The 14,574-nt window shown below is 40.7% G+C and overlaps 1 protein-coding gene across 1 annotated transcript in view; it reads right to left on the bottom strand.

Moving 5' to 3' along the window:
• mtbp (MDM2 binding protein) overlaps positions 1-14,574 on the bottom strand; it is an 86,346-nt gene that overhangs the window by 45,850 nt on the left and 25,922 nt on the right. The window contains exons 12-13 of the mRNA XM_078539859.1: positions 8,960-9,130; positions 2,116-2,229 (exon numbers count right to left, since the gene is read on the bottom strand). Of these exons, the coding sequence (XP_078395985.1) occupies positions 2,116-2,229; positions 8,960-9,130 (285 nt within the window). The remainder of the gene's footprint in view (positions 1-2,115; positions 2,230-8,959; positions 9,131-14,574) is intronic.

Raw genomic sequence — 14,574 nt, 5'->3', positions numbered from 1 at the left:
GAGGTGGAGCTGAAAAGGCCTGGTGATACAATGAGAATTTGCATTCAAAGGAAAGGCTAGGTATAACCTGAGAGGAGTTCGTGTGTGCAGGTCAGAGGCATGTCATATCAAAGCAGCTGTAAGCCGACAACTGTCTGCAAAGGAACAAAATTGAAAGGAACCTCATTTTGAATTCCTAGGGTGAAAATGCTTTGCCTGGTGTCTGGTCAAGTCCATTGGTTATTGTTGCCTTAGTGGAGATTAATTTGAGAATTTGTTAAAAGTTATGATAGTAGCAATTTGTAGCTATACTTTGTTGTAAATTATTAAATGGAGGTGGACTGTGATCAGGAATTAAATCGAAGCAACAGGGAACACCTGCATGCAAACAACAGCAGACAACACACACGCAGTGCGCACTTTAAACTGCAGGAAATACTTCATGGACACCTTCCTTCTTTTAAAACTTTATTTGGGCGGTTTTTCTTTTTGTTTTTCTGGCATTTTCTAAACATGGCTTCTATTTTTTATTGTTAAAACAGTGGATAAGAGAACATTTGGACCCGCAACGGGTGAACTGGTTTACAAAGACTTTTGTGTGGATAAGTGAATTCGCGAAAGAGGAAGTCGCGAACGGCGGGATTTACTGCATATCCTTTCTGAGGTGTCGTGGCCAGAACTGTACATGCTACTCAAGATGTGGGCTAACCAGGGCTTTGCATAGCTGTAGTAAAACTTTCTCCCCTTTATATTCTAACTGTCTAATTCTAATTTTTCACATTCTTTTAGACTTCTTGATTTTTTTTTGTACCTGATCACTACATTTCAGTGATCATCGTACATGGACCCCAATGTTCCCAGCTTTTCTCACCCATTTAAAAATACTCGGATCTACCATTTTTTTTGTCCAAAACGGACTTACCTGAATTGAAATAAAGACAGAAGACACTGGAAAAACTCAGCAGATCTGACAGCATCTGTGGAAAGAGAAACAGAGATAACGTCGAGTCGAGATGACTCTTCTTCAGAGTCATACGGACTTGAAACGTTAACCCTTTCTCTCTCCACAGATGCTGCCAGGCCTGCTGAGTTTTTCCAGCATTTTCTGTTATTTCAGATTTCCAGCATCCACAGTACCTTACCTCTCCCTGCACTGAAATTCATTTGCCAGTTTTGTCCACTTTTTTAATCTCTCAATGTCTCTTTTGTAATTTTATGCTCTCATCAACCCAAGTTACTATTCCACAAATCTTTATGTCATCAGTAAACTTGGACATATGGATATTATGTCATCTAAGTCATTTATAAATATAGTGAATAGTTGAGGCTCCAGCACAGATCCTTGTGGACACTACTAGCCAATTTAAGTGTGCAACCCATTATCCTTACTCTCTGGTTTCTACCACCTAACCTAGCTCCTAACCAAGTGAATAATTTACCTTCAGTTCCATGAGCTTTATTTTAGCTAACAGTTTCCTTTGTGGGACTCTATAAATAGAGGCATAGGGTACAAAAGCAAGGTATTTATGCAAAGCCTTTATAAATCATTGGTTAGGTCTCAGCTGGAGTACTGTGGCCAATTCTGAGATGAGAACTGCTCAAATGAACCAGGGTTCAGGGACTTCAGTTATCTAGGGAGACTGGGTAAGCTAGGCTTGTTCTCCTTGGAGCAGAGAAGGTGAAGGGGAGATTTAATCAAGGTGTTCTAAATTATGAAGGGTTTAGACAGAGTAAATAAGGAGAAACTGTTTCCTCTGGCAGGTGGGTCAGTAACCAGAGGGTGCAGATTTAAGGTAATAGGGAGGGGAGATGAGGAGATTTTTGTCAATATAGTGATTTATTGTCTGGATTGCACAGGCTGAAAAAAAAAGCTAGCAGATTCAATAGTAAATTTCAAAAGGGAAATTTATAAATAGTTGAACAGGAAAAAAATTGCAGTGCAATGGGGAAAGGGTGAGGGGCTAACCAGATCTCTTTTAGAAGCTGGCACAGACACGATAGGCTGAATGGTCTCCCTTCTACTGCATGATTCTAAAACTGGGCCCAACCTTAACCCACATCTAATGATCGATTATGTACACATCTTGCCAGATTTAGTCACAACTGTTTGCTAGATGATTACACTACAATACTTACTTAGAAACTCTCTTAAAGCAAGTGTTTGAACTTGGGCCAGTGTCTTCTCCCTATGTACAAGTTGGTCTCCAGTAAAATAAGGCACTGCCCCAAGAAGCTCTGCAACATCACACTCTGCAGATGAAAACATGGATTAGTACACACTGTGACTCCCAGAAGCACGTTCTATTTCAGCACTTTTGCATTTATCATTAAATCAATTAATTTATTCTATTAATTAGTTCACATAACGAATTGAGGATTGTATTGGAATTTATGCAGAGCACAATTTAAAAATGAACCCCCACACATTAAAAGTTTAAATTAAAGTTTATTGTTGATTCACTTTTTATGAACAGCTTGATGACTAACATATATATGTTTGTAATTTTGGGCAGTAGATCACAGAAATTTGTGATCTGAAATTACTGAAAATAGCAAAAGGTTAGCAAACATTCAAGAGTTGATGTTTTTAGATTTTCCCAGAAGTTTTAAAAAAGAAATATGCTTCCTCCACTGTCGCTGGATCAAAATCCTGGAAATCCCTACTTAACAGCACTGTGGATGGACCTTCACTATAGGGACTGCAGCGATTCAAGGCAGCGGCTCATCACCACCTTCCCAATGTCAGGAGGAAAACAACAATTTATACTGTATGTGAAAAGAGTGCTGATTGGTTGGCAAGTGCCGTTGCCATGAAGAATGCACCACTGATGGTCACTGACAGTTAACTGCCAAGCATCGTTTGAAACTTAAACCAGGCAGCTTGACCGATTGGTCAAGGCATTGCCCTGAGGAATGAGTCAGCAAAAGGCTGTCACTTATTTTGTTTAGTTGAAACAGACGCAATCTATGTACATGTTCTAGCTGCAAAGAAGAGGGCCCTGTATATCAACATATGTAGCTTCCGGTGCATGCAAATGCGCCATATTGCAAGCCCGACCGACAATCTTAAATTGGGTGTCAGTGTAATTCTTAGCATACTGAAGATTATTTAGCAAATTTGTCTAATCGCAGAATCACATCTAATAAGTTTTGCAAGCATGGGTTGGTTGGGTACAGTCTGTACCCTGCCCATTGCGAGCAGTGGCTTGGACATGCTGTTTGATGAGATCCGCCAGTCTTTGGGCCTTATGGCCTACGTACCTAGCATCACACTGGCACTGAAATTCATATACCACATTATTCATGTGTGAGATAAGCAGAACGTCTTTTTGGCTTAATGGCAGAATCTTGTTAGTGGCGAATACCACTAGTGTTGCTACTGCACAGTAGCAGCGTGAAACAGCTAGCTTCACCTGTTGCTCAAATTTTTGAGAAACCTTGCCCTTCCAGGGTGATCTGAGGTATACCGGGCACTTTTCAGGGCCAAAATTGGTATTCAGGTGGTATTCACCGCTAACAGGATGCTGCCGTCAAGCCAATAAGACTTTCTGCCTATCACACAACTGAGTAATGTGATATATGAATTTCAGTGCCAGTGTGATGCTGGGCATGTAGACTATACGTCCCAAAGACTGGTGGATCGTATCAAACATATGTCCCATCCACTGTTTGCAACGGGCAAGGTACAGATTGTACCCAACCAGCTTGCAAAACTCAAAACACAGTGTCCAACATTAGATGTGATTCCACAATAGAACAACATTTGCTAAATAACCCTCAGCGTGCAAAGAATTATACTGACAACCAATTTAAGATTGTCAGTCAGGCTTACAATGTGGCTCATTTGCGTGTACTGGAAGCCACATGAATAAATAGCAGGGCCCTGTTCATTGCAGACAGAAAGAACATGTACACACATTGCACCTGTTCCAGCTAAACAAAATAAGTGACAGTCTTTCGCTGAATCATTCCTCAGGGCAATGCCTTGACCAATCAGGGTCAAGCTGCCTGGTTTAAATTTCAAACAATGCTTGGCAGTTAACTGTCAGTCATCATCAGTGGTGCATTCTCCATGGCACTGCCACTTGCCAACCATTCAGCACTCTCTTCACATACAGTATAACTTGCTGTTTTCCCCATTATATTGATATTCTTGCGAGTGTCCTGATGAGTACAAGACGAAAAGCTTAGACATGTCTCTTTTTTCAGCAATACTCAGGTTCTGTGCTACCTAACGACTAGAAGCATATTAAGTTATCTTAAGGACACAAACACTTAGCTCATAAATTATGACTAAAAATTAACCTCCCCCTAAAAATTAACATCCCCCTGGTTTCAAAGTACGCAAGATGAACCATTAAATGTGTTTCAACAGCATAAAATATTGATCCCAGTAAGAGTCAGTAATGGGGTCACTAAAACTGACCCAGTGCCCCTAGACTAGGCAGAGGTAAAAAAGAAATGCCAAGGGTAAATGCTCTAAATTGCAATCTATAAATACAAGTGACTGGGTGCCCAGTGAGGACAGTCTCAACTGTAATGACCTCCATAATCAAATAACACTCATTGTCCAATCTCTCAGTGAGGAATGGACGCTTGGGGTGAAGTAAAGGAGAATCTGTGGGACTATATGTCAATGAGAGTCAGAGCCTTCGGGAGTGGGCAACTACTTGAGTGAATGCAGCATTAAAAAGAAGATTGAATAGGTAGTTTTACAAATGAACGTCATCTGTAAATCATTGCCACAGGGTAAAAAGTTGACAAGTTGTTATTTTGCCTCAAGTTTTGCAAAGCAAGAGAAACTCCCTACGCAATTCTCATGTCACTGATTCTGCAAACATCTTTTGAAACACTGACAGGTTACCTAATGATTCAGCACTGCACAAATCCAATAATCATAGTCTTTTCAGCAGCCAATGCACATGCATCATTTGACATTTTGTTAGCATGGCAGCATGCCAAGTAACTATTAACTCACTAGTCTATTATAATCCAATCATGTTCACATTCAGCTGTACGTAAATACTTTATAATCTTGGACTGTATTTTATAAATGAAAATACAAAAGCATAAACTAATAGGCTTAGTAAAATGCCAACTAGTGGGAAGCCAGTCAGTCAATGTTGTACACAATAAATGAGAATGATGTATGAAGCAGTTTAGTGCTGCACTGAAAAGATTTACTGCTGCTCTAACAACTCGCTAACAAAGAGTAAGAACAAAATGGAAGTCCTTTGGTCTTCAAATTATGCCTTTCGAGATTAGTCAAATGCAGATATTGTAATCCAGCATTTGTTTCAGAATGCAATTCAAAGCTGAGAATTAATCCATTGAAGTGTGCATAGGGACGCAAACTTTGAGATATTTTCTAAATAATTACATTTCATAATCAACCAAGCACATAAAAATTAACCCTTATGTGCAGTTGAGTTAATCTCGTACTTGTACCATGTTTACATTGGGGTAAAATGGGGTTCAGCTTGTATAAAGTGGCATTAAAAAAGGAGCTAACCATAAGCGTTTAAAGCCTGATGGCAATACTGCAATTACAACAATCTTCAGCCAGAAGTGGCGAATGGATGATCCCTCTTGGCCTCCCCTGGAGGTTCCCAGTATCACAGATGCCAGTCTTCAACCAATTCAATTCACTCCACGTGATATCAAGAAATGGCCGAAGGCACTGGATACTGCAAAGGCTATGGGCCCTGGCAACTTTCCAGCAATAGTACTGAAGACTTGTGCTCTAGAACTTGCCACGCCCCTAACCAAGCAGTTCCAGTACAGCTACAACACAGGCATCTACCCAGCAATGTGGAAATTGCCCAGGTTATGTCCTGTACATAAAATGCAGGATAAATCCAACCTGGTCAATTACCATCCTATCAGTCTACTCCATCATCAGTAAAGTAATGGAAGGGGTCATCAACAGTGCTATCAAGTGGCACTTGCTTAGTAGCAACCGGTTCACTGACGTTCAGTTTGGGTTCCGCCAGGGCCATTCAGCTCCTGACCTCAATACAGCCTTGGTTCAAACATGGACAAAAGAGCTGAACTCCGGAGGTGAGGTGAGAGTGACTGCCCTTGACATCAAGGCAGCATCAAGGAGCCTTAGCAAAACTGGAGTCAATGGGAATCAGGGGGAAAACTCTCCACTGGTTGGAGTCATACCTAGCACAAAGGAAGATGGTTGTGGTTGTTGGAGATCAATCATCTCAGTTCCAGGACATCACTGCAGGAGTTCCTCAGGGTAGTGTCCTAGGCCCAACCATCTTCAGCTGCTTCATCAATGACCTGCCTTCAATCATAAGGTCAGAAGTGGGGATGTTCGCTGATGATTGCACAATGTTCAGCAACATTCATGGCTCCTCAGATACTGAAGCAGTGCATGTCCAAATGCAGCAAGACCAGCACAAATATCCAGGCTTGGGCTGACAAGTGGCAAGTGACATTCTTGCCACACAGGTGTCAGGCAATGACCATCTCCAACAAGAGAGAATCTAACCATCGCCCTTTTATATTCAATGGCATAACTATTGCTGCATTCCTCACTAACAACGTCCTGGGAGTTATCATTGACCAGAATCTGAACTGTGCCTAGAAGAGCAGGTCAGAGGCTAGGAATCCTGTGGCAAGTAACTGACCTCCTGACTCCCCAAAACCTGTCCACCATCTACAAGGCACAAGTGTCATGGAATACTCTCCACTTGCCTGGTTGAGTGCAGCTCCAACAACACTCAAGATGCTCGACACCATCCAAGACAAAATAGCCCACTTGACTGTCAACCCCTTCCACAAACGTTCACTCTCTCCAACAACGACACACATTGCCAGCAGTGTGTACCATCTACAAGATGCACTGCAGGAATTCACCAAGGCTCCTTCAATAGCACCTTCCAAATCCATGACCGCTATCATTTAGAAGGGCAGGGGGCAGCAGGTGTATGGGAACACCACCACCTGGAAGTTCCCCTCCAAGCCACACACCATCCTGACTTGGAAATATATCGCTGCTCCTTCACTGTTGCTGGCTCAAAATTCTGGAACTTCCTTCCTAACAGCACTGTGGGTGTACCTACACCACATGGACTGCAGTGGTTCAAGGTGGTGTCTCACCACCACCTTCTCAAGGGCAATTAGGGGCTGGCAATAATTGCTGGCCTAGCCAGCAACACCCACTTCCCATGAATGAATTTTTAAAAAAAGATGGATTCACCTTTGCAGTTCTTGATCCCAGCTAGGCACTTACCTTAAGAACATGTTTTAATTTGTGAATGTGTATAGCTGGGTGGGGCAATGAAAGAACATACAATGGCTCAGATTTTGCAGTTGTAATGATGGCAAAACTCTCAGCATGTGCTCTGATTACCCTGCGAAACTGACAGCAATTTCTGGTATCCACAGATACATATTTAAACAGAAATCCAGAAGCTGCTGTCAGTGATTCACTGGCTCCTCCACAGGGTGTACTGTTGAAGTCTTGCAGGCAGCAACCTTTTAGAAATCACTGAACTGATGAAAGCTTCCCCTTTTAAGTTGCAATATTGTTAAAGTCCCCCAGAGAAGTTACTTCTTGTTAATAAGGTGTAGCTGGGTTTTTAAACCACATACTAAATCAGGATAACTGCTGATTAACTTCTTGGCTCCAAAAAAAGCTAATTTTGTGTAACATCAAATTTTTGTTATGATAAAAATTCCATTTTTTTTCACTGTAGTAATTTTTTCAAAGATCGTTCATGACATTTCAGTTGCTAATGTGTACATCCCAATCTTAATTTCGCTCTCTGCATGTGAAGGATAACCAGTGCATTTTACTTCCTGGTTTGCTGACTGTAAGAATACTTCTGTGTGATTGGCTACTTGCCTGATGGCATCACTGATGCTGCTTCCTTGACTGGGGTCTAGATTCAGGTTACTGTCAGCAAAGGGGAAATCCACACCTCATAGACAGCTAGATCTTAGTGGCCAAATTTCTTTGAGGTGAGTGGCGAGTGCTGACACTTCACCATGAAAGCAAAATCAAGGCCAATATGCTTACAATCCTCTCACTATGTCCAAAAAGATCTAATGGTTATGTTACAAGCCATGTCATGGGAAAGTGGAGCCAAATAAACAAAAGTTGCAATATAAAAAGGAGCCATTTTAGTTCCATTTGTACTATATTGTGATCATTCTCAATAGAGTATTCTCAAATGTCCCAGCTAATGTAGATTCTGCTGGGTTCCAAATGCATAGTGCAACTGTAAATTAGAAAGAATGGGTTGTCCATATTCAAAACTACAGAAGTTACCTCAATGGTTGTGACGCATTCATGCCCTGAGGCGTGAAGGGTTCAATATAAATGCATGTTGAAAGGTACCAAGTAAACGCCAGTTATTTTTTTAATTGCGTAACTGAGTGTAATGCTGTTGTAAAGCTAAGGATTGACAAAAAAAAAGTGAGAAAAAAACCCCTCTGGCCTGTACTGATCATCTAAGGTGGCAGTACCGTGTCACAAGGTTACAGTGTCCTAACACAACTTCCTCCATATGGAGATTTATATTTTTCATTCGCAATTGGAATTGAACAATAAATCTTTCTGAATCAGGAACTATCAGTGCATATTACTGACATTTGCCCAGAGTAATATCCAGCTAAGTTCAGCTTTCTTGCAGAAGATTGACATTTATCTCCTATTACGTCAACCAACTTGAGGCCAAGAGCTGGATGTTTTGCTGCTAATTACGAAAGCAGCAAATGGCCTCCTCAAAAGCTATCCTTTGAATGTTATTTCTGTCATCCTTCCTAACAATTTCACTCCTGCTCAATATCCTTAAATTTGCACGTGAAATGCCTTAAGGGTGAGGCGGGGGAGTGGAGGGGGGGGTGCGTTTCAGTATGTTTAAAGCATGATAAGAGCAAAATGCCAAGTATTGTTACATAGAATTCTCATTTAATTTGTTATTTAAAAGGAAAAAATTTTGGCTACTTGCGTCACTTTCACCTTCTTTGTCTTCAGCTCTTTCTTCCAACATCCCATTCACTATGGCGATAGCTGCGGCTCCATTTATCTGGTTGGCTGAATGAATCAGGATTCCCTTGCAGCCCCCTCGATAGTTGCTTTGAACCAGCAGGTAGTAGCTGCAAATCTCTCCCTTCGTCTCAATGTCTGGAACTGGAAACAAACAAGTGTTTAAAGCATACTGAAGGTGAAAGCTATGAAAAATGCTGCCATTAATAATATGCTTAAAAATAAAATCACATTAGATGACAAAAGATGAAGCATAAGATTGATATCATGAACTTTGATTCATGGCTATGATAAATAATCCAACAGGCTTTATGCTATGAATGAACTGGCTGTTTTAATTAGTGCAAGATTCCCTAATTTAGTATAAAATCAGCCACCATCGTTTGGACCAGGAGAAAGGAGAGGCATTTTCCTATATTCAGTATACCTATTACATTCACAAGAAGTTACAACTATTTATACAAGGAAGTTAATTCTTCATTGTTCAGCATCCAAGTGCAAATAATGGGGAAAACATTGCAAAATAGCATCGGTAAAATAACACGAGCAATTTGGGTTTGACACAGACTTAAATCTACATAAACCTGAATCTAGAATTTTAAATGTGGGTTTAAAAAAAATATAGATTGAGGCTATCAATTAATCATAGTTATTGGACGATTATCAAGATAGCTGTTTTGGGACAACTTTTTTTGAAAAGTGCATCAATCACAGAAGTTAACGTCACCCTCACCTCGTTAGCTCCCGTAGCCTGAGCAGGCCTTTCATGTTTCCAGTCCCTGCTCCCCACTCAAGTCATTTGTTCAATGGCTTTACTTAAAAAGGTTTCTGCCCCCACCAAAGATTTGGAATTGCTGTTGCTGAAAAGGTTGTAGGAGAATAAGATCATAAGACATAGGAGCAGAAGTAGGCCATTCGGCCCATCGAGTCTGCTCCGCCATTCAATGAGATCGTGGCTAACCTGATAATCCTCAACACCATTTTCCTGCCTTTTCCTCATAATCCTTGATTCCCTTATTGATTAAAAATCTGTCTATCTCAGCCTTGAATATACTTAACTACCCAGCCTCTATAGCCCGCTGCGGTAAATAATTCCACAGATTCACTACCCTCAGAGATGAAATTCCTCCTCATCTCTGTTTTAAATGGACAACCCCTTACTGAGATTATGCCCTCTGGTCCTAGACTCTCCCACAAGGGGAAACAACCTCACAGCATCTACCCTATCAAGCCCCCTAAGAATATCTGTTTCAATAAGGTCGCCTCTCATTCTTCTAAGCTCCAATGAGTACAGGCCCAACCTACTCAACCTTTCCTCATAAGAAAATCCCTTCATACCCAACCAATGAACCTTCACTGGACTGCCTCCAATGCTAGTGTATCTTTCCTTAGATAAGAGGACCAAAACTGTACACACTATTCTAGGTGTGGTCTAACTAGTGCCTTGTATAGTTTTAGCAAGACTTCCCTATTTTTATACTCCATTCCCTTTGAAATAAAGGCCAACATTCCATTTACCTTCCCTATTACCTGCTGAACTTGTATGTTAGCTTTTTGGGATTCATGCACAAGGACCCCAAATCCCTCTGTGCTGCAGCTTTCTGCAGTCTTTCTCCATTTAAATAATATTCAGCTCCTCTATTCTTCCTGCCAAAGTGCATAACCTCGTATTTTCCCACATTACATTCCATTTGCCATGTTTTTGCCCACTCACTTAACCTGTCTATATCCCTCTGTAGACTCTGTCATCCTCACCACTTGCCTTCCCACCTACTTTTGTGTCATCTGCAAACCTGGCGTTAGTACATTCATTTCCCTCATCCAAGTCATTAATATATATTGTAAACAATTGTGGCCCCAGCACTGATTCCTGGGGCACTTCGCTAGTTACAGGTTGCCATCCTGAAAATGCCCCCGTATCCCACCTATTAGTTAGCCAATCCTCTATGGGGTGGATTAAAGACTGCAGGGGGGGGGTTCAAGGTTGAGTCTTCTGCTCCTTCTTCCCATGGCAGGGCCCCATATTTGGTTAAGGCACCCGCCATGGGTCTCATTAGCTTGTAAGTCAATACACCTCAACTAACGTCACTCAAATGGGCAGAGGATTTAAACGTTCTGTGAAGTCCTGCCCTGTGGTCCCCACAATGCTACACAGCAGAGTTCTTCTACAAATATGCTGATCTTTAGCCTAATTGCCTTCATCTGATCAGTTATTCATGACTTGTGGGCACATTTGGGGTACTTACGATACAACAACAATATACTTAGCTACGTTAGACATACAGGATTCAGGAATAGGAAAACAGGGTTTTTTTGCTGGGTTGCTTTTTGGATGATAATAGCAACAGTAATGAAACAAACGTGAAGTAATGGGATGCGATAATTGTATCAATTAAATGTGATTATAATCAGGACTAACAGCTAAAAAATTTAAATCGCTAGATTTCATCAGACTATTCTATTTTCAATTTAGAGCTTGACAGTTCTAAAACAAAATAATTAACACCAGGCTGTTATTAGGCAAATTACAAAGGATTAAGCAATTAAAAGTATTATATGTGTGTGTGTTCAGCAAGTAGTAAACTGCACAATGATCTATGCACTGTCAAAACTGAGCTCCTAAATAGCTTAGTGGACTACTGCACTGCACGTCCAGTTCACAAACTGATCTGTGCTAAGATTGCTGATCTTGGCTGGTGCTGCAGTAACACAGTATAATTGGCCTTTGTCTTTAGGGACTATCACTGCAGTATTGTTTGGGGATTTGAAAATTACATCATTTCAGAAACTAATAGGATTACTTGATAAAAAGACAAATGAAATGAGCCACTACTATCCTGAGATGAATCTTCTAATTGGGACTTTATGCGCAGCACATTTTATTTCAACTCCTTTACGTTAACTGAATATTGTCACAGGAAAATCCAAGGATGGGGAAAAAAAAACAACTAGTTTGGGCAGCCTTAGACAAGTTTCTATTAGGTACAAGTCTGCATCATAAAACTAGCCATAAAAAAATTTACCAATTGCCAATCCCATTCAGATACTTAAGTAGGGTCTTCAGTCCAGGCACAATGCAGAGGCATGGTGGAGCTTTACATGATCAAGGTGGGAAATAAATATTCTAGGATTCATAATATTTAGGAAAAACAAACAGAATGGCAAAGGAGGGCTGACCCTGATGGTAAAAGATGACAAAGGACAATAGTGAGAAGGGATCTAGCCTCAGAAGGTCATGAAGTAGAATCACTATGGGTGGAAATTAGGAATAGCAAGAATCAGAAAACACTGGTGGGTGTATATAGGCCCCCTAACAGTAGTTATACCGTTGGGCGGAGCATTAAACAAGAAATTATTGGAGCTTGTAACAAAGGCAATGTAATAATGGTGGGGGACTTTAATCTTCATATAGACTGGTAGAATCAAATTGGCAAGAGTGGTCTAGAAGATGTGCTTGCAGAATGTTTCATGACAGTTTCTTAGTTGTGGAAACGACTAGCGATAAAGCTATCTTAGATCGAATATTGCGTAATGTAGCAGGGTTAATTAGTAACATCAAGGTAAAAGATATTTTGGGACAATAATGATCATAATACCACTGGATTCCATGTTAAGTTTGAGGGTGACATATTCCAATCACAAACAAGAACCTTACACTTAAATAAAGCCAATTATATAGGTATGAGGGGAGAACTCCCTAAGGTTAATTGGGTAAATAGACTAAAGGGTATGGAGGTAAATGAACCGTGAGAAACATTTAAAGAAACAATTCAAAATTGTCAACAAAAACACATTCCACTGAAAAATAAAACTCGAGAAAGGCCCATCCATGGTTCACTCAGGAAGTTAAAGTTAGTATTAGATTAAAAGAGGCTTACAATGTTGCCAAAAACATTAGCAAGTCTGATGATTGGGAGTGTTTTACAAACTAGCAGAGGGCCACCAACGGTTGATAAAAAGGGAAAAAATGGAATATGACAGTAAACTAGCCAGGAATATAAAAACAGATTGTAAGAGCTTTTATGAGTATATAAAGAGGAAGAGAGTAGCTAATGTAAACGTTAGCCCTTAGAAGCAGCTACAGGAGAGATTATCATGAAGAATTATGAAATAGAGGCATTGTTGTGTCTGCCTTCACAGTAGAAGACACAAGTTTCATACCTAGGGGCTAAAAAAAAAAAGGGGAAATTAATATCAGCCGAGAAAAAGCATTGGCAAAACTTGAGGGACTAAAATCCGACAAATGCCCAGGAACTGATGGCCTACACCCTAGGGTTCTAAAAAAGATAGCTGCAGAGATAGTGGATGCGCTGGCTATAATTGTCCAAAATTCCTTAGGTTTGGGAATGGTCCCATTAAATTGGAAGTTGGTAAATGTTACACCACTTTTCAAGAAAGGGCGGGGGTAGAAAACGGTGAACTGCAGGCTGGTTAGCCTAACATCTGTTGTCAGGAAAATGCTGAAATCCATTATTAAGGAAGTCTTAATAATGCACTTAGAAAAGCATAGTATGATTAGAACAGTTCAACATGGTTCAACTAAGTGGAAATCCTGTTTGACAAATTTATTAGACTTTTTTGAGAATGTAACTAGTAGGGTAGACAAAGGGAAACCAGTAGACCTGGATTTCCAAAAGACATTTGATAAGGTGCCACACAAAAGGTTAACAGGCAACATAAGAGCTGACAGAGTTGGGGGTAGTATGGTTAACGGATATAAAGTAGAGATTGGGCATAAATGAGGATTTTTCAAGTTGGCAGGCAGTGAATAGTGGAGTGCCTCAAAGATCAGTGCTGGGGACTCAGCTATTTACAATCTATATTAATGGCTTAGATGAAGAGGCAGAGAGTAAAGTATCAAAGTTTGCTGATGATACCAAGTTGGGTGGTAAGGTAAGCCGTAGAGAGCACACAGAGGCTGCAAAGAGATATAGACAGGTTAAGTGAGTGGACAAGATAGCAGGTGGAGTATAATGTAGGGAAGTGAGAAGTTATTCACTTTGGTCTTAAGAATAGAAAAGGAGAATTTTTTTTTTTAAAACGTGTGAAACTTGTAAGTGTTGATGTTCAAAAAGACTCAGATGGTGCTCGTACAAGGAATGCAGAAGTTAGCATGCAGGTGCAGCAAGCGATTAGGAAGGCAAATTGCAAGTTGGCCTTTATCGCAAGGGGATTGGCGTACAAGAATAAAGATGGCTTACGACGGTCGTACAGGTTTTGGCGAGGCCACGTCTGGAGTGCTGTGTGCTGTTTTGGTCTCCACATTTAAAGGATATACTTGCATTGGAGGCGGTACAGCAAAGGTTCACCAGATTGGTCCCTGGGATAAAGGGGCTGTCCTATGATGAGGGGCTGAGTAAATTGGGCTTAAGTTTAGAAGAATGAGAGGCAAACTCATTGAAACCTACAGCATTCTGAGGGGGTTTGATAGGGTAGATGCTGAGAGATTGATTCTGCCAACTGGGGAGTCTAAAACATGGGGGCACAGTCTCAGGAAAAGGGTCCAATCGTTTAGGACTGAGATGAGGAGAAATTACTTCACTCAAAAGGTTGTGAACCTTTGGAATTCTCTGCCCCTGAGGGTTGTG

The sequence above is a fragment of the Cetorhinus maximus genome, chromosome 4, assembly GCF_964194155.1.
Source record: "Cetorhinus maximus chromosome 4, sCetMax3.hap1.1, whole genome shotgun sequence".
NCBI lineage: Eukaryota > Metazoa > Chordata > Chondrichthyes > Lamniformes > Cetorhinidae > Cetorhinus > Cetorhinus maximus.
The sequence above is the reverse complement of the archived record's forward strand: the minus strand, read 5'-3'. Positions and strand labels throughout refer to the sequence as shown.